This window comes from Populus nigra, chromosome 1, assembly GCF_951802175.1.
Source record: "Populus nigra chromosome 1, ddPopNigr1.1, whole genome shotgun sequence".
Lineage (NCBI taxonomy): Eukaryota > Viridiplantae > Streptophyta > Magnoliopsida > Malpighiales > Salicaceae > Populus > Populus nigra.
The window spans coordinates 21,837,531-21,858,624 of record NC_084852.1 but is presented as its reverse complement, the minus strand read 5'-3'; the positions used below and the strand labels follow the sequence as shown (position 1 = coordinate 21,858,624).

The 21,094-nt window shown below is 31.8% G+C and overlaps 3 protein-coding genes across 10 annotated transcripts; 1 reads left to right on the top strand and 2 right to left on the bottom strand.

The window, feature by feature from the left end:
* Nucleotides 1-266: 266 nt before the first annotated feature.
* Nucleotides 267-3,172, top strand: LOC133677365 (early nodulin-like protein 18). Its single transcript, XM_062099382.1, has 2 exons — nt 267-642; nt 2,552-3,172. The coding sequence occupies exons 1-2, from the start codon at nt 432-434 to the stop codon at nt 3,031-3,033; spliced, it is 693 nt and encodes a 230-aa protein (XP_061955366.1). The 5' UTR covers nt 267-431; the 3' UTR covers nt 3,034-3,172.
* LOC133677332 (pentatricopeptide repeat-containing protein At1g11900-like) lies at nt 1,144-7,851 on the bottom strand. 8 transcript variants are annotated; one of them, XM_062099309.1, is made up of 6 exons: nt 7,182-7,851; nt 6,557-7,070; nt 5,019-6,184; nt 4,107-4,174; nt 3,909-3,984; nt 1,144-1,399 (listed from the first exon to the last, which is right to left on the bottom strand). In XM_062099309.1, the coding sequence occupies exons 2-3, from the start codon at nt 6,647-6,649 to the stop codon at nt 5,132-5,134; spliced, it is 1,146 nt and encodes a 381-aa protein (XP_061955293.1). In that variant the 5' UTR covers nt 6,650-7,070; nt 7,182-7,851; the 3' UTR covers nt 1,144-1,399; nt 3,909-3,984; nt 4,107-4,174; nt 5,019-5,131. The 8 variants fall into 8 exon arrangements, with proteins under 8 accessions (XP_061955293.1, XP_061955351.1, XP_061955308.1 ...); XM_062099367.1 differs by having other exon boundaries at nt 3,909-4,174; nt 5,019-5,833; nt 5,945-6,184; XM_062099324.1 differs by having other exon boundaries at nt 3,909-4,174; nt 7,182-7,267; nt 7,583-7,851.
* Nucleotides 7,852-12,364: 4,513 nt separating this feature from the next.
* Nucleotides 12,365-13,025, bottom strand: LOC133692545 (splicing factor 3B subunit 6-like protein). Its single transcript, XM_062113586.1, has one exon. The coding sequence runs from the start codon at nt 12,915-12,917 to the stop codon at nt 12,540-12,542; it is 378 nt and encodes a 125-aa protein (XP_061969570.1). The 5' UTR covers nt 12,918-13,025; the 3' UTR covers nt 12,365-12,539.
* Nucleotides 13,026-21,094: the final 8,069 nt, after the last annotated feature.

The window sequence follows — 21,094 nt, the reverse complement described above, 5'->3', positions numbered from 1 at the left end:
AATTTAATTTTTAAAAATATATCAATATAATGTCATTTTTTGTACTTCAACATATTAAAACAATTAAAAACACTAAAAAACATTAATTTAAATCTTTTTTTAAAAAAATAAAAAATTCTCACAGGTGGATAGAAAACAGTGCCGTAGTAAATAGCTTCTGAAAAGATAACATAGTTAGCTATAGCTTTGATCAACCCTTCCCTACAAAACAAGGCAGAAAACAGGACCCAAAAACAAAAACAAAAATAAAAGAAGGAATCTAAATAATATAAGGGAGGCGATAACGATATTAGTAATCCGAAGGAAAGGAAGGGATGGAACTGTATAAAGGCTTGGAACATAACAGCTCCCATTCCCTTCCTTTATTCCTCAGAAGGGGTTGAAGCCACACAGTAATCCACAACCACCAAGTGCTACAGAACCCAGGAACAATGCAACAGAGAAGGTACAGCAGACTATGCCTTCTTTCCCTCTCATTCTCTTGTCTTCTTCTTCTTCTTCCATCTTTCTTAGGACCTGTCGATGCTTACAAGAACTACACGGTGGGTGACTCCTTGGGTTGGTACGACGCCACTGTCAAGTCTAATGTCAATTACCAAAAATGGGCTGATGGCAAGAACTTCAGCTTGGGAGATTTCCTCAGTAAGTCCTTAATTAATTAACATGTTTTGGAACTTGAACTTCCCGAAAATTGCATTTTTCTGCTTATAGTTCGTCTCGTCCTGCTTTCTTCTTATGGTTTGTGGTTACTCCTCGCGTCTTACTCGTTGTTTTATTTTTAGTTTCTTCTTTAAGTGATGCCCCAATTCAGCGAGCTCTGAGTAAATTTACATCAAAAGAGGGAATTTGTCCCGAGTCTCAACCATTATAAAGAAATCTTAATAAATCTCAATGTATCTCCTTTTGGATCTGCAATTATTATTTCTTTTTTGCGTAAATACATATCTGTTTCAATAACTGAATCCACAGTGAAAGTTAGGAGATCACATTGGATTGGATTAAATTCTTTGTGCTAAACTTGACAACATCGAACTCTTCCATATATTCCTGATCCTGTGTTACCTTGTCTGAGTCTTAATTTTCTTTTTGAAGTCGTACTTTAATAAAGTTATGATGAACCCATGATTTAGGTGGCGCCATAGGTTAGGAAAAACATTAAAATATGCTACATCTCCCTTAGTTTACTTTCTTGATCCAAGACAGTTAGTTGAATTCACATGGGATAGATACATCATTTAGCATGTTCTATCCACCTTGCTTATACTTCGCCGTTTTGTTTTCTTGAAATCATGAGGGAGTGAAAATGTAGCCAAGATTTCCAGCCTAAGCCCATGTCTTGAGGTGAATAGAATTGCGTGCATGATCATAAGATGATGCTTTGCCAAGATAAGCATAGATCCTGCATAGATGTGAGTGGAAAAGCTAGGGTTTTAAAAAGAATATAAGATGCATTTAACAGCTGGATTTAGGAAGTTTAAAAGTACATGGTTATGAGATGATGCTTTACCAAGATGAGCATAGATCGTGCATAGACGTGACGGGGAAAAGCTAGGGTTAAAAAAAGAAGCATCGACAGAAGTATTCTGATAAGGTTGTCGTTTGGTACATGGGTTTTCCATGATCCCAAGCCTTCTCTCTCACATGTCGCCAAAAGAACCGCCGACTAATACTCTTATCACAATTAACCCTTTATTCTTTGAGTCAAGCATGAAGCAATGCCTTCTAATTAGCGATTATCGAGAGAGAGAGAGAGAGAGAGAGAGAGAGACGGAGATGGAGCCTGGAGGTACGGTCTTCACATGGGAACGATGGTCTAGTTGGATTTGGTAATCAGAAGAGAATGGTGAGCAAAAGGGCGTCCCATGTGCACAGGTTGTGGTAAGGATATCGCTGACTGTGACATGCTTATCAGTTCCTTTAAGACAACAACCGACACTTTCTTTCTACCTGGCCAGATATGATTGGGTTTCTCGTAAAAAATATCAGGACGAGAAACTATCTGCGAGGTTTTCTTGAAATTCCCACCATTAGGATATTCTCCACCTGCCATGCCTGAATTCTCAGTAATGAACAGGTAACATCCATCCTGTCTTCTTTTGAAATATAAATCCGAAAACAACAAACATCCCTGTACTAGTATTTAGTTTTGTTAGGATAGAAATGGATTAAAATGATTTTTTTTAATTTTTAAAAATTTATTTTTAATATCAAAATATTAAAAAAACTTATAAATACCCACGAAATTAATTAAAAAATAAGAAAAATAATAATTAAAAAAAACATGATTGAACTACCATGCTAAATAAGATCATATATATAGTATCTTTGATATAGACTAAACAAGAATCTATTGATGTTAGCGTTTTGCCCCTGCCAACACTCCAAACTACTCAATGTTGATCTGAGATTTTCTCGTATATTCTGGATATGATCATTATCGAATGGAATTATTTTCTTTTTTACAATATTAATTAATTTCCTTAGATGGCCACATTATAAGATATTGGTGTTAATCGTGTTGTGTACATGGGTGCTGTTTATGCTGATGCAGTTTTCAACACGGATACCAATCATTCAGTGGTTCAAACATACAATTTCACCACATTCAAGTCGTGCGATTATGACAATTCTGTAGGAAATGAGACTATGGAATGGTCGTCCACCAATCCATCCAACACTCTCACACAGGCAGTCACAGTGGCAGTTCCTCTACTCAAGGAAGGGCTGACATTTTTCTTCTCTGGGGATTACGATGGGGAGCAATGTCAGAATGGCCAGCATTTCAAAATAACCGTGTCTCATGGAAAAGGGCTACCGGATAGCCTGAAAGATCCGTCCGATCAGGCCCCGGCTCCAAATGCTGCCGATTATGGCTCGACACCGGATACAGTTGTGCCCTTTGACTTCAATAACCCTCACGATCAAGACACTGATGTTAAGAAGGATTCTGGATCTATTTCGTTGCATGTGAAGATTCTAGACATGAAACTGAATGGGATTTTGCTTTCGTTAGGGATTCTCTACATGTTTTGATGAGTTGCTTTTGTTTTTTTCTTCCCAAGATCTCTTAATTCATAGATGTAACGGGTTTGTATCTATAGAAAGAAGCTCTTGATTTCTTGTAAAATAGAGTATTCATATGGTATGAAGTGATGCTTTATGTGTTCATAAACGGTTGTTCTAGACAGACAGACCGTGTAGACGATCATTATCAGTAAATATTACTGATAAAGCAATAGACACCATAACGTTATGGTTTCTGGGAAAAAAAAGCAATAAATTATTATTTATTCTTTTCTTCTGTAGGAACTCGAAACCTCCAAGTTCCCTAGTTTTGTAGCCTCGGATACGCAATCAAGAATAGTGAATAAATAATCTTCTTGCCGGTACCATAGCTTAGGCACCATAACGTTAAAAATGATACAGAAATCATCTGACTAAGATCACCACCGTAAAGAACTGTATAACATTGAAGAACATGTTATTGATTGCCGAACACTTCCCATGAATCATGATACGTACAAGAGGCCTCTGACTCAGAATTGGAACTCGAGGAAGGTGAACGGTCCACGTGCATGTTAGAGCAAGACAAAAGGTTTTTTTTCTTAACAAAAAAGAACCTTTTTTAGGCGATGTAGTTGACTAACACAACTAGTTAGAAAAGTGATGGAAAACTAAAGAGTAACTTAAATAATAAAGATAGAAAAAGTTATTAGCAGTTTGCATATAAAAGAAACAAATATTTTAAACTAAAACCGCATATAAAATTATTAACAGTTTTAATTAAATATGTATTTTTCAAAACTTATTTTAAAAAAAATGCAACTAAAAGTCTTTTTTAAACTTATTTTTTTAAAAATTACAACAACAAAAGCGACATAAGTAGATTGTGTTGTTGGATTTCTTACCTTGATATTGTGAAATTGGTTTAACGTCCAAGCCTCCACTGTTCCATTTGCAGCACTTGGTTACAGAGGAATGAGACTGAAACATTTACAAGGTGGGATCAGTGCAAATCTCTTGTGAAAGAATTTCTAAGATTTCTAATAGAATTGGTGCCAGGCTGCCACCAAAACCAATTGGAGTAAACATCTTCTTGCCTTCACCTTGAGATGAGTAGGCAATTATTCACTAGAAAGCACTGGCATCAGAAAAAGCCAGCAAGCCTCTACCACTGCAATGGTCGGCAGATGACAAATCAGCGCAGTAGGGATAAATAATAGCAAGTCTAACGCACGGTATAATAATGTTATGTACAGAAAAGGCAAATGATATTGAAAAACAGTACTAATTAAACAGCATGATTAGTCAATTTACTGAAGTTTCTCGTGGACTGAAGATGAAAAAGAAATACAGAGACAAGGATCATTTGGAAAATCATTCGATGATAGAAGCTTAGGTGCATTGTCACAACTGGTCTATGGAACTTCACATAAGTACTATTTGATGAATTGACGACTTCCAGCTTTTTGCAGAACAGTTTGTCTTCAGCAAGTCATGTGGATTCAGATGACAACACAGTCATACTAAGCCAGCAACCCCAGCTCAAAACATTTACAAGGTTTCGAACAAAGGAAAAGGGAAAAGGGAAAGACCAGAGGCATTGAAATGTGTACAGCATAAATGGTATACAAGGAACCATATGTTAACTGTACTAGGAACAGAAACCATCCACATGACACTTTGCTCCAACTCTTGAATATACCTTAGTATCATATCAACTCATATACCATAAACTTAAGATTTATAGATGAAAGTTCCAGTCGCTGCTGGGAATAACAAATTGTTAATAAATTAGTAATTACTGTATCCTTTCAATTTGAATATCGATATAGTTAAAGGTGCAAGCTCTAAACACTGTGGCTTTAAGACCAGTCACCAATTCAATGATTATTATGACACTAACAGGTACTACTTTGTAGCACAGAAACATATGACTGCCTAGGTATTGGGTTCTAGGACCAATTAAAAATCGTCAAGAAAGGTACATCAGAAAGAGAGTAGCACTAAAAGCATACCGTTATCAACTTAAAGACAGGTAGAGGACCTCCACCGCATATCCCAGCTTGAGCTAACTTCTGAACTCAGTACTCTCCGTCACAATGCAAAACCCTGGCTTCTCTATGCACAACTACTTGCGTGTTCGTTTGAAATCCTTATGACTGGCTAGGTTTGACATTGATGCATTCATCTCTTCCAAAAGGGTCATTGCCAATTCCACCTTACCCATCTTCTTCAAACTGGCAATTAACGATCGATATATATAAATAGATGGGCGGATCTGCTTTGTCTTCATCTCATTGAAGAGTCTCAATGATTCCTCAATGTTTCCAGATTGGCCAAAACTCCCAATCAATGCAGTATATGTAAGCAAATCTGGTTCAATTCCACTCTCAACCATGTCCCGGGAATACACCGAACACAAATCCAATCTTCCTACCTTCCTTAAATGATTTAGCAAAGTATTGTAAGAAATAAAATCTGGGAGAATTCCCGCTTCCTTCATGGAGGCAAACTCACAGAGCATTTCATCAATCCGACCTGCATGGCCTAGAAGATCCAAAACAGTATTATACGTGACCAAATCCGGCTTACATTTCAGATCCTCCATCTGCTTAAATATCAGAAGGGCTTTGTCAAACTGCCCACATTCAGCAAAGGCAAAGATAATTCTATTTACAACCATCATGCTACTCGGGAATGTCATTTCAGAAACTTCTTTGACAAGTCTCAGTAGCTGGACATCATCATTTTTCTTCACAAAACCCCTGGCAAGTTTCAGATACGAAGTCGAAGGCAAAGACTGACAAGACACAATCAAATCCTTAAAAACCTGGGACAAAATCGCAATATCATTTTTTTCACTAGCTGCCACCAAAATGATATTATAAGCACTAGGGCCAAGGAAAATGTTTTTATCACATAATGATTGCAGCAGTCTAACCGCAGTGAAAAGGTTTCCAGCTTTACACAAGTTATGGACATAAGCAGTTCCGATTTTTCTGGTGGCAGATTCTGGGGCATTTTCAACAGCAATAAGCATTTGATTCAAGTTATCATCTTTGACCTCCCCTTCATCAAAAGACACCCGTGTTGTGAGTTGTTTGCAATGATCAATGACTTCAGTTATAGTAGCTAAGTGGGGTGAAATCTGAGAACCAACAAGGATGGAGATGATACGATTCTGCATTAGAGATAAATCAATACCAACCACATTTTTTACTAAAAAAACTAAAACAAAAATATAAAAAGAAAGAAGAAAAAGAAACCCTCTAAAATCTAATTTGCAAACTACAAGCATTTAAACCATGTCAGAAATGCAAAGTTTTAACTACAAAACCAATTTCATGTTATTTCAGCTTTATCTTGAAAAAGAAAAGAGAAAAGAGAAAACTCATTTAGAGTGGAGGTGACTCGGTCACCATTGACCTCACATGACTAAAAAATCCCACTTTTCTCAGGTGCCAAACACCAGAAAAAGAAAATTATTAAAAAAAAAGAAAGAGAACCCACCAACAAGAATAATAACGGTAATGAAATGGGAAGTCAAAGTTACCTTTCGAGGAGAGAACTGAACTTTATGAAGATGTGAAAGGAGGCTGCTTGATAGAGAGAAGGATCTCGCTACCACATTTACAAAATTTCTCATTGCAATCTGTTTGAAATCGGGCTTCTTAGTGCCGCCGGGATTGAATGCGATTACTTCTAAGCTTTTTTGCAGCGATTGAATTAACTGTGGATCGTCTTGGGCAGGTCGGGTTTGGTGACTGAGAGAGGGTATAGCATATAGTGAGCTGGGGAGGGTTTAAGTAATTTATTCCTCTCTTTCTCTGAGTTTTTTTTTTTTTTTGAAAATTACCAACCCTTCCAAGTTTCAAAAATTACACTTTACGTGTTTATAATGCTTATAACACTTTATATGCTTGAGCGCGCGAAAAATTAGTCAACAAAGAGTTAAAAAAAATTATAATTGAGCCCTCTCCTCTACTTTCTCCTTTGTAGTAAACAGAATGCTACCAAGAGCTCAACGTCCTTAGAGGATCTTCATCATTGAAGGCCTGAGCACTAACCTATAAAATTAAACGGATCATGTAACGACCAACTTCTATAAGAACATATGAAGAAAGCCTTGTAAAGTAAGAAAATCATGTTTACAAATGACAAGCTGATATTTCAAGTACCTTCCAGAGAGAACCAGCATAAAAGAATTATGGAGAGTGCTTGACTTGGCCATCACTGAGCCTGTGCACATCCTTAAATTCAACCCCTTGTTAATTCAGCAGAAGATATGTAAGAAGTTGTTCCACAAAGCAGTCATCACAAATTAAATGAAAAGGCCAAGGGAGAAAATGAGAGTCAAATCAGAGGTGGGATTGTAGCACAAATATCAACCCAAACGGCGTTGGGTTCTGATTGGCAGCTGGTAAAAATATCAAACATGTTCTGTGCAAAAACGCAAAACACTCATAAAGGGCTAAGAACAAGCGACAGAAATTAAAAGGATAGCTAAGAACAAAGATAAATGGACAGAAAAGGATAGATATTGTTAAGAAACCCGTCGATTGAGAAGAGCAGAGCGAACCTAAATTTTTTCCATTGGGTTTCTATTCGAATTCAAATATAAGATGAAGGGCTTGCATGGCTGGCGCTGGTGGTCTAGTGCTTGTGCTGGATATGCAGCGAAGAAGACAGCAGTGCAAACAGGTTTTCAGCGGAGGAGGAGCTGATGAAGGCTGGGCTTACACCGAGCCACTCATCAACTTCAACTACAGCGATGTCGTATAGAAATATTATGAATTCAAATGAATAAGGTATTTTCTTTTTCTATAATTGAACATATAATTTTTCTGTGAGTTCATAAATTAAAGAACTGGAGATTGAGATAAATTTGGTTATTTAATTTAATTCATATAATAATATTTGGTTATATATTTATATTCCTTGATCATTGTCAATCCATTGCACAGCAATCCAGAATAGAATGAATAGATAATTTTTTTAATTTTTTTTCAAAATTAAATTTCAGAAATAAAAAAGAAATGAAATTAATTTGATAATATATTTCAAAATTAATGTAGTTATTATTATTACTAATATCATTTCATTTCATATGAATTCAATCATAAAATATCGTTTATATGTTTTTCATTTAAAAGTTTCAATGTATATCGGGCTTATTTTTTTTATTTCGTTTTAAATTTAATAAAATAAAATATCAATAATAAATATTTGACAATTAATATTTTTTTAAAAATAGTATGAGTAAATAAGTTTGTGAAAATATATCATGACTTCAAAAATATTTTGTAATTTGTCAAAAAACAATTCTGGATGTAAAACCTTTTATAATTTATGGTTTAATATGTAATGATTTATTCGATTTAAGCCTATTAATGTATTTCTATAACATAATTTGGATTTAAAAAAAATATTTATATTTAATAAATTTTTTTTGGTGAATAGACCATAACAACACTCAGATCTTATTGCTAACTGATAAATCAAGATTTTATCAATATATCTTTATTAATAATATTAAATAAAAAAATACAAACAGTATACCAAGTCTAACCACGATTGCCCTTGATAGCGTGCCAAGCTGAGCCTTAGGTGAACTTAAATATATCATGACTCGTCATTTTTTTATTTTTTAGCGGAATAAAATGAGTGAAATACAATTCATAACGTAACTCAAGATATCATAATGATAAAGTTATTTTTCTCCATAAAATGACAGAACTCATGTGTTATAAATGCACCATGAGACATTTAAAACAAAAGTTTACAATTTTTATTATTTATTATATATATATATATATATATATATATATATATATATATATTTTCAAAGCATCTCTTTTTAGAATATTATTAATTTTTTTTTTCTAAAAACATATTTATTTAAGTATTAGAGAGTCCTTACTGCCACCAAAGAAAATCTTTTATAGGTATTAGCTACAAGCTATCTTGACCTACCAAGTACAAGATACAAACTATCAACTATCTTGACTATAAAAAATAGTTGAAATTGCTATAACCAATTAATTAACCAACTATACATTAAGTTTAATATTTGTTTGGTAAAAAGTACTTTTTATTTGAAAAGTTAATTTTAAAAAATAAATTATTTTTGATATTTGATAGTTTTATGAAAAATAAATAGGAAAATACATTCTAGTTTTTAGTTACATCATGAAAAATAACTTATTAATGCTTTAAAATTTTTTCAAGTTTAGTAAAAAAATAAGGAACAAATTTTACAGATAAAAAAATTAAATAATGATGAAATTAAAAAAATAATCTAATTTCTTAAATTATTTAAAATAAAATAAATAACAATCAAAATGGTGGAGACTAGATTTGACAAATAAAAAAGTTGAAAGATGATGAAATTAAAAAAATATAATTTTATAAATTATTTCAAATAAAATAAATAGCAATAAAAAGAATAATGACCAAATATGATAGATAAATAATTTTAGTTAAAAAAAGAATAAGAAAAAAAATAACAATAAAAAAATAAGGATAAAAATTAATATAAAAATCAAATAAAATTAAATTTTAAGGGATGGGATTAAAAAAAAAATTAAAATAAAATATATAGCAATCAAAATATCGAGAATCAAATTTGATACAGTAAAAAATTAACAAGATATTTCTGATTTTTTCATAATTTTTAAAAAGATTTTCCATTTAAAATAAAAGAAAAATAATTTACTAGAAATTAAGTCAATTTTTTTAATTAAAAATTATTTATCATTGATTAATTTTTCTAATAATAAATAAATACAATAAAATTTTAAATTTTTTTTTAAAATTAATTTTTTTGAAACAAAGACTCGGTATGGAGTTTACTATAAAAAGTTTAGAGTTTCAAAATGCTAAAAAAGAATAGATGAAACACGAAGTTTAAAACTAAGTTTTGAAGTTTGATTTGATTTTTAACATCTTAAAAATAGATAGAAATACATTTTTGGGTTGTGAATGAGCTTTCTATGGTCCTTAGCAAAACGTGATGGAAAAAAATGATAGTTGATACTAGAAGGTGATCACTTTCCCCTGCAACTTTTAGTATATTTTCAAGTAAAAGATGGTGGTTTGTCTCGAAAGACGCACGTGGACAACAGTTTGTCTCGAAAGATGGTGGTTTGCTTTTCTCCTTCTACGTTTTTTTTTTCTTTAGAAAAACCCCCTTGTTCCTTTATTTTTTTTAAAATAATTATTAAAGATTTATTTTTAACTTTGTATTTTAATAAGATTTCGACATGATCATTTATTTTTTGTCTAGAGAAAATATCCACGAGGGTTCTCTTTTGATTTAAAAAATGAATGCCAGTTACAAATTGGTAATTTGATGGTGGAGAGCGGCACCCTTACCAGTGATATTAATCTATACTCGAGCCTGTTATCGTATATATGCTTTTAAAACAATGTCTAAGTTAATGTTCTATAATAATAATAATAATAATAATAATAATAATAATAATAAAATATACACGCTACAAAAATGCGTTTGGTTTTGTCCAAGTTTTTTTTTTTCAAAAAAATTCTTTTAAATGTTTATAATTTCAACCTCTACCATAGATTTGGATCAGATTTAGATAATTGATTTTAATTAACTTAATTTTCATCATTAAATATGAAAATTACTAAATATAAAAGCAAAACTTGTAAGAACAATATGAGAAATATAAACAAGAGAGAGAAAAAACGAGTAAATTATTCTTTTAAATGTTTTACAATCCAACCGTGTTTCTAAAAAAAACTAATTTTTTTTTTAGTTTTAAATTAATTTTTTCAATAAATTTTGAATTTTAATATGCTAATATCAAAATTAAATTTTAAAAAATATTATTTTAATAGATTTCCTAATAAAATATACTTTAAAAAACATAATCCAATAATATCTATAAGTATCTCTGCCAGCTTCTTCTTGTATACACATTCGCACAAGTAAAATTTGGAAGCCAGGAAGAGCCTTCCAGTTTTCGCCGTCCTCCCTTTTCTTGTTCTCTTTACCACTTCTAGTAAAATGCTCCTTCTACCCTATGCCGTTTTATTTATTGTTAGCTAAGGTAGAAAGCAGATTATTTACACACAAAAGGATGAAATCACTACAAACTGATCGACATTCACACATCTAAGTACTTGGATATAAACGTGGAAGTGCGTGTCTCATAGAGAACCTGCACACCCATATTTTAAAACTTGGTCATTTTCCAGGAAATGCTTGAAAAATTCTAAATTTATAAACACAGTCTGTTACCTAACATGAAAGCAATGGACTTAAATACATGAAGGTCATGTAAAGATTCTTTCACTGACTTGATTCTTTCTTACTGAGTGCAGGTAGCGAAAAGATGCTGGCAAATGCTGTGAAAAAGATGAATGCAATAACAGATGCGTGGCCAAGTATGGCGCTGGCTCTTATGGATATATATTGCTTCTTTTTAGAAAAGCCAGATGACACTTGTGTCTGCCATTACCCTTGCTAATTCCTACTACTAGTTGCAACACAAGTTTCAGTGTATTTCACTATCCATGTCAAATGGGATGACTAAAGGTAAAAATAAGTTAGGGGAGAAACAAGTAAATCATTACTAATTGTTTTCTGTCATTGCGGTGGGCGCTCAGTCTGAATTTTGACACTATTTGAATCCATATTCCAAATGAAAATAGATCCAAGCATGCTCAACTATCTATCATAGTGAAAGCTGCCTAATGAAATTTACTTGCATCCGAATCCAATCTAAGCAGGGCAGTCATCCCTTTCTTTGAATGTAAGGGATTGGATACAATTAGCTAAAGATAAACCATATCAACAGTTACACGGTGAGTCCCTGCTGATTCAGGTTTACAGTCCCCTTTTTCCTTAATTGACCCAGTTAAAATCCCATCACACAATATCGAATAATGTAATCAAGAGAACCTCCCCCCTTCTCTCAATCTTCATCTAAACATGTTAGTTGCAGTTGATATAACGTATAACTCAAATATTAGAGCTTCATGGAAAGAAATTTGATTCTTCATTTGTCACACAACCTCTGTCTTATCAAGAATGGTATATTTGAGAAATGCACAACAGTTAGCCTGATCAACCAACTGTTCAGCCTGATCAATAAATTGAACATGCATCCTTCCCCGTGCAAAAATCGCAAACTTCAACTAATTACTAACCTACTGTAGCCCTAATTATTCACAAACAAAAGGTGAAGCTAAAACAAGTCCATTTCAACTTCCATACCGCACAAACAAAATCACAGAAAATTAAAATCTGGTAATTATTTATTTATCCAGTCATAATTACCAAAAACACACTTGCAATCCTAAAAATCAATAAGCAAAGATCACCAACTCCACGAAATTATGCAACACAACAGTCAATTAAACACGGAAACGATACATGAGCACATGCATGGATATATCGATTGCATAAATAAAGCAGTGTAATAATTCAATAGCATCGATAACAAACCCTAGCAATTCCAAAACAACAAAAAGAGTTTCCATTTTCTTATACTAATCTAATTAACAAGAGTCTACTTATCTTTAGTAGAAACACCATATTTCTCCTGCATCTTAGCAATCTCTTCTTCTTTCTTCTTCTGATCAAACTTCTTATTCATCTTCGCTGGCTGATAATACAGCACAATCAAATACCGATTCGCCACATTGAACCCTGACAAGTGATCCACTGCCGTTTTGGCATCATATATATCTTCATAAACCACAAAAGCAGTGCCTCTAGTGTCCTTGTTGGTTCCAATCCGGATTTGACGAATCGCTCCGTATTTGCCAAATATATCGTACATCTCTTCGCTGGATATGTTGAATGGAAGATTACGGACGTAGAGGACGCGGTTCACCTCAGGTGGAAGACGGGTGTTGCCTTTGCGGAGGCTGATTGTTTGCGCCATTAGTGTGGTATTGTTTGGGTGCTGAGAAAGCGAGGCAAGGTTTTCGGGGTTTTCTTTCTAATCTGTGTGTGAGAGGGGTACTTCTAAAGGAAGAGGGGGAAATCACCTTCCATATATTGAGGGGCGGTGTCGGCGTGGTGTCGGCTTTACAACGGGTGTTATGAAGCCACGAACGAATTGTCGTTCGGTATCCAAGAATGTCGAAAAAAATCCGTGTTTTTTTTCCCATAATAATTTAATTATGATTCGTTTTCTTATAGTGAATTTTTAATTTCTTATAGAAAAATAATTCATAATTCGTTAAAAAAAAAAGGTTACATCGAGGAATTTTTCGAAACAACATTCGAAATAATGCCACGACGACTAGTCATGTTTTCTTCCCTCTTTTAATATATATATCCCTTTTAATCAAACTCTAAAACAGTTTAGTTGTCATATTTAGAAGTGTAATAATAATAATTTTTTAAAATATTAAAAAAATATTTTTTTAAATTTATTTTTGATATCGATATATTAAAATAATCTAAAAATATTAAATAATTAATTTAAAACAAAAATAATTTAAATTTTAATTAAAAAATAAATTAAAACACATTTCCAAATACAATAACAAAAGGTTAAGATGTGAAATTAAATAATTGCAAAAGGATAGGATGACTTGAGAGATGGAATTCTTTTTTCTTTTCTTTTTTCTTTTTCAAATCTCCATTTATGTTGCAGTACAGATGGCTGGAATTCTGTCATCATCTTGTGTTTTTTTATTGGTTTGGAAACCAAAATTGACAAGAGAGGAACAAGACATGCACACGTCTTTTTTTTTTTAATGTATATATATTTTAAAAATAAATCCGAAATGATGGCATTGATAGAATATCCCCTGCCAAGTTAAATTTTGAATTTGAATAAAATAATGAAAGAATTCATTCATTACAAATCTAATGATTTAATCAACATTAACATTATACAGGAAAATTTTATAGTGTATATAAAGTAATTAGAATCATTTTATTAATTAATTTATAGAGTCATTTTGAAAAAAATAAAATAAACAATTCATGATACATGAGCCTATGAAATTATTAATAAAATATTATTAATTACTTAGAGCTGGTTTGACAATGTGGTTGCGGGTACTTTTTAAATAATTTTTCGTGCCAAAATACATGTCAATGATGTTTTTTTATTTTTTAAAAATTATTTTTGACATCAGCACATCAAAACGATCCAAATCGTACAAACCATATTACATTTTAGCAAAAAAAAAAATTTAAATTTTTTGAAAACGCAGGTTGAACCGCGTTCCTAAACATTACCTTAGTGTGTTTGAAAGTGTTGTTGCGATTGCTTTTTATTGTGTTTTTCATTCGGAAATATATTAAAATAATTTTTTTAAAAAAAATTATTTTTGATATTAGCGCATTAAAATAATTTAAAAACATAAAAAAATATTAATTTAAAATAAAAAAATAATTTTTTTAATTTTTTTAAAAATACTTTTAAAACACAAAAATATACCCCTTTTATCTTCTAATATTATCAGACCTGCCAGTGCCAGCTAGCCAAACTACACTAGTCAACTATTGTGATTGTAATTTTAATCGAATCAAAACTTTCCAAAATAAAAACATAACCTCAGTAAACGAATGATTTGTCATTCCAGCTAAAATAACGGCTTGTCTCTCATTAATCGTACTTGTCAAGTGAATGCATGGCAGGAATTGAATTTGGAGGTTCATCCCCACATCCAGTTCTTTTTTTTCTTTTCTTTTGTAGTTGGCCGCTGGTCAAGGATAACCATTCACTAAAAAGTAAAGGCTGTATTTGTATTCATCATCACTGATGATTCTTCAGTAATAAAGCCGCATTCTAAATTTGGCACTTGTTTCTTCTACTCTCGAGTTTTCAACAGCCATTGTCTAATTTAATCTGTGTTATGCTACTTGAAAAGAAGAAGATGCCATTCTTGTGGCAGGAAACAGGTTGGCACCATCATTGATTCTTTCCATCCAGCAGTAAAATAGGGCATCAACCCTAAATTTCACTTAAAAATAGATTTGTACTATATACATACAGATAGCCTCATTCACAATATTACTCCCACCCCCATCATGGAAAGGAGGAGGGTAAGTTCACGGCTTCAAGAGTTCAAGGAGACAATCTGGTTTCGAATTTCCTTTGTGTTTTGATTTTGATGTTGGTATTTTCCAACAAGAATTCTCGTAAACTATCAGGAGTGTTGTTATCAGCGTTAGAGATAGATAGATGGGAACTGGAGAAAAGCTTTTCTTGTTTTTGATATCCAAGATCAAAAGAGCATGCATGCATTTATACTAGCTATTATCCCCGGCTTTTATTTTTGTAAACGGGGATCCTTGATCTTGTTTTGATTAATATGCGTTAATGACCCTGGGGGTATTAACCAAAACAAGATCAGAACGGAAGCTGAATGCCTCCTCAAATTTACTTAACATTAACAACGATTAATTACAAGTATATCTAGTTAAATTATGTTTAAATCTCATGCAAACTGTGCAAGCTTCTGCGGCAAGATATTGATGGCTACGACTTCATTTTGTTACAGAAAAATGGAGGGCTCTCTGTTCCTCAATTTGGAGGGTGGAACTCCAAGAACCCAGTTCCTACAGACTATTCCATGGTGTTCACACAAGCTCGTGCTAACAGGAGGCAACATAAGTCTGATGTCAGGCACGCCAGCCTTGGAAATGAAAGGGAATTGCTTGCTGCTGCCAACCAACAAGAAGACTCTGTCATGGTGAGTCTACAGTTTACTCTTTATCTTATTTATACAGTCTGGTTTAACAGAGGGATTATTTTGCCTGCTTGATAATTCCTGCACTTCCCCATTTGTTGCCATGCTCACCTTGTAATGGCCCATATCCCCTGGTCATTGGTAAACGCATATGGATCTTTGCATGGCAGAGTATGACCTAACATGGGAAGGCTATATACGTCACTTGTGGAGAAAAAAGAATGAGGGTAACAGTAGGAGGGAGGAGAAGTACAAAAATAAAAAATAAAAAATAAAAAATATCATATCATACTGCTACAGTCTGCTTTCTAATTCTTCTCCATATGTATTGCCGTGCAGAAGCGAAAGAAGTTCTTGACCTACATTAATTGCTGTATTAGGCCTTGATTTCCTAAGAACCCACGGTTCATCAACTCTCCTGTAATTTTCAAGTATTTAAATATTAATTTATAGTTTGTAAATCTATAGCACATTCATATATTCAAAAAGAAACATGATATGAATGATACTTGGATTACAATACTTTCAATTCATGTATTTTTACTAGTGTAGGGATAATTTTAGAGACTCAAAAGATAAATATATAATGAAAAAATTATACATACACTTGAGATAATTAAATGAACACATTAAATTTAGATTTGAATATTAATTCCAACACACCCCCTCTCAATTTTGAAAAATTTGCATTTCTTGAAATTTAAAAATATTTTAAAAAATCATTTTGTTATAGCCAATCCTCCTTTCTCATCTCTTGTTTTTATTTTTTTATTTTTGAATAGTCACATTGCTACCATAATTTTTTGAATCTTCCATCTTCACCTTGAAAAGATTTTTATTGTATTTTTATCTTAACCACTCTTGGTTAGCTAATAGCATCTTATTGCTATCTTTTCATCATGCTTTTCTTCATTAGCTATCACCACATTTCTCTAGCTGCTAGCTTTTCTTTGAAAAATCTCTTTTTCAAGATTTAGCTCTTCAAGCGACTTTTGTGTATTTGGCCAACTCTTTATTAGGCTACTAGCTGCTTCTTCACCATGGCTCATTTGCTATTTTCCTCTTTCTTAGGAAGTTTTTTTTTTAGAAAGTTCTATCCCTTCTCTTTTTCATGTGTGATTTCTTTTATGCCACATATTCTCTTATACAAGGACTTGTCAACTTGTACTAACCCTCTTTCTTAAACTTTTTTTATATTTTTTGATGGACTTTATAGTTTGGAACTCTCTCTTTCTCTCTCTCTGTCTGTCTCTCTCTCTCTCTCTTTTGTCACTTTTTCATTTACTCACTCTTGTTCCATTGCTTATTTGCTTTCATGATTTTTTCTTTCTTTGACATATATGCTCTATCAAATCTCTTAAACACTCCTTACTAGATTGAACTAACTTTGATACCTTCTTATTGGAAATAATTAAAGAGAAAGAGTAGGTAGGAAGGGAAGTATGGTGGGAGACTATTTCGTATCGTATCATATCATATTATTCTTTTAAGAGAGGAAGTCCCTTTGGACTTGGACTTAGATTACTATAACTCTTTCAATACATGATTTTATACTAGTCTAAGGATAATTTTAGATACTTAATAAGATAACCACACCATTAATACCTATACATGCACCTAGAAGAATTAAAGGAAACTTTGAATTTAGACTTAAAAATTAATTGTAACACTCCCTTTTAATTTTTAAAATCTCACATCTCATGAATTTGAAAATATGTTGGGAAAGCTTGCAAATTGTAAATTAGTTCTTCTTCTTAGTATAACCATTTCCCATGGCTTTCATCTTGTGAATTTCTTGGATATTTGTTTTAATCATTTTCTATCATCATGGATAATGACATCTCATTGTCATCTTTTCAATCTTCTTTTCATTATTAATTATCTTTGCTAGAATATGGCTCTTTTAAGCTATATATTGTTGCTGCCAATTTTTTTATCATGACTCTTTGCTCATATTTTTTTTTATTAAAAAAAAAACTCTCTTCCTTTCTCTATGTGTGATTCTTATTATACCATCTCATCTTTTATGCAAGGACTTGTCAACTTACACTTAGCTTATCTTGGCTTTCTATACTGTTAAGCTTTCCCATCTTGCATTTCTAATTTTTTTTTCTTATTTGAATGTTAGTTGTTTATTAATTCACTCTTGGGATTTTTCCTTTACTTCTACACATATGCTCCAATTCTCTTAAACGCTCTATAATATCATTTTGTTGGGAAAAAAATGGTGTATGAAGGGAAATATGATGAAACATATCTCATTCATTTGATATAACTCTCACTTTTTGTTGTATACCTTTGTTATTATATAAGACTTTCTGGCTTGTATATGTTTTTTATATAAAAAAAACAATAGAATATCAAGAGTTTACAACTACATTAAAAGTAGTGATATGACATATATTGATAGACAAGGTTGTTAAAAATATTTGTCCGACACGACATGAAAATGCAATATAAACTCGGATTATAATAAGTAATTTTTTTTAACTAATTATATGGATAATTTCAACAAAGTAGTAAATAACAATATAATACAATTAAGAAAAAAGTAAAATAAATAATATAAAAATTCAAGCACCTTAAAATACATAGTTCATATAAAAATTCATAAATGATTTAATGTAAAATTCCTTTACAATACAATTATGCTCATAGAATTCCATTAACTAACAATTAACAAGCCTAAAACATGTAAACTAAAACCAACATTATTGCCTTCATCTTCATTGTTATTTATAAGACATTCATCAAGATTATTATCATCTAGATGATTATTAATATTATTATTAGTTTCAATACCAATATTCTGAACATTAGTGCTATTATTAGTACCAACATCAATATTGTTAATAATATTTAACCCAAAACTCCTTGAATTCTCTTATTAAGTTCAATTTGAATATCTAAATCATCTAAGTACCATGACTTTTCATTTCAATGTCATTAAAATTTTTTTCTTCATCACTAGTGATGAATCAGTCACGCAACCCAGGATTAAAACTCTAAAATCTAATCCTCCAAACACTAATGTCATCAAACCATTTGCTGCAATTGCGATGAACAATTTTGATGGATATGATCTTTTTGGTGCATTCTTTTCTAGTTCTAATTCAGCTTTTTCAGAACCAACTTAAAGTCCTATTAATGATGGCAGTCTTAACAAATTGAATGAGAAGTCTTTGGCAAGCTCTAATCCTCCACAAAAGGAGGGTTTCCAGGGGAAGTCTGGAACATGGGCAGGTTCACTTAATCATGGACTGATTGATCTTAATACATCTCACTATTTTGAATTTTGAACTATTTATAGTAGTACTCATTCTTTATAATGCATATAAAGACATAAGAAATAAAAAAAGGAGGAAAAATATATGTGGAAATAAAGAATCGAAGAGAGTCTATAAAACTTTTATTATAACAAAAGATAAATGGTGTGGGGGGAATTATTGTAGATCAAGAGATATTTTATTGTGGATTGTAATAGCAGTTTCACTTTTAATTTCTCATCTTTTCGCGAGCAGATAAACATTTCCTTAGTTTTCTTCCACAAGGATATTCAGGTTTTTCAATTTCAGAGTACAAGCAAATAATGATTTTAGCATCAGAAAAGACAAAAAAAAAACTTTGCTTTTGGGGGTATTTTGGTATTTTTACATTAGTATTTTGAGTAATTAAGATGACCATGAGAGACGTCTTAGTATTTTCATGTTGCATTTTGTATTTTTAAATTAAAAAGTTATTGATGCGTGTTCCACACACTTAAACAAGTGGGCAATGTCTGTGTCGTTAAAGAGGCGCGTGAGCCACTTCTTGGTGGCTAAATCTGGCCATCCATCTTATCACTAGATGTGTAGCCATACCCTCTTGCACATGGAGCGATGCATGTAGACATGTCATAGTTGGATTGCAGCCAAGTGCCTTGGATATGGCAACTATGTGTGATGCCAAACCTAGGCGCGCAAGTCTGGTATGGCTGCCAGACACAAGGCGTGTGGGTCTATCATCATATATATATATATATATATATATATATATATATATATATATATATATAAAAGTAAATTCAACTCATCATTTGATTAATAAAAAGACCAATATTAGTAAAAATTTTGAAAAGAAAATTCTTAATTCATAAAAATGAACTATTTCATATAATGCAACATAAAATATAGGTTACTCTTATTTTTAATTTATGCACTGGCCATCCATCTTATCACTAGATATGTAGCCATACCCTCTTGCACATGGAGCGATGCATGTAGACATGTCACAGTTGGATTGCCACCAAGCGTCTTAGATATGGCTACCATGTGTGATGCCAAACCTAGGTACGCAAGGTCTGGTATGGCTGCCAGACACAAGGCGTGTGGGTCTATCATCATATATATATATATATATAAAAGTAAATTCAACTCATCATCTGATTAATAAAAAGACCAATATTAGTAAAAATTTTGAAAAGAAAATACTTAATTCATAAAAATGGACTATTTCATATAATGCAGCATAAAATATAGGTTACTCTTATTTTTAATTTATGCACCATGTAAAACTCTAAATAATATAAATAAGCTAATTGATAACTAAACTATATAATACTATCGTTATACTTTTATTTCGATTATCAAAACTCTATAAAGCTTTAAAAAAATCAACAAAAAATATAAACATTAAAATTTTAAAATAATTATTATACTTTAAAACTCATCAGAATAAATTGAACTCTTTATTAATTTTCTTATAGGTTATTTTTTACTACTGTCTTATGTTATTTTTATTATTTTAAATAAAAATTGATAGTATCAAAGTCTTTCTTGGTTGTTGTTTAGAGCATGATAATAGTACCTGCTTCAATTCTTTTCATAAATCAGAAACTAATTTATTTATTCATATATTTATTATTAATTTATAATCACGTGGCATATAATTCAATTATGTCCCTAATTTTTAATTAAAAGAAATTATAAATTATATTATGTGTTTCAAAAATTAAATAAATCAATTATTATTTGATAAAACAAAGGTTGATAAATATTCAAATTTATTTATTTATAAATAATTTTGTTGTTGGTTAGGTCTAACCTGACCATCAGACCCAAGATCCTTGAGCGGCCATGCCGGACCCAATAGACTTGAGTCTGACGGCAATGACAAATCCAAGAGTCTTGAATCTGACGATCATCAATGACCCGAAGCTTTTGGGCTAAGTCACTTGGGTCTGACATGATCGTAAAATCCATACTCTTGGATGCATGGTTAACAAATTCAAGTCGCGTGAATGAAGTATGGTCTCTAGATTTAAGGGATTTAAAATGTTATTTATATTCTTAATATTTTTTATTTCTTTTTAAATAATATTAACCCACCGTAAATTACGAATCAATATAATAGTCTATACTAGTTGAAG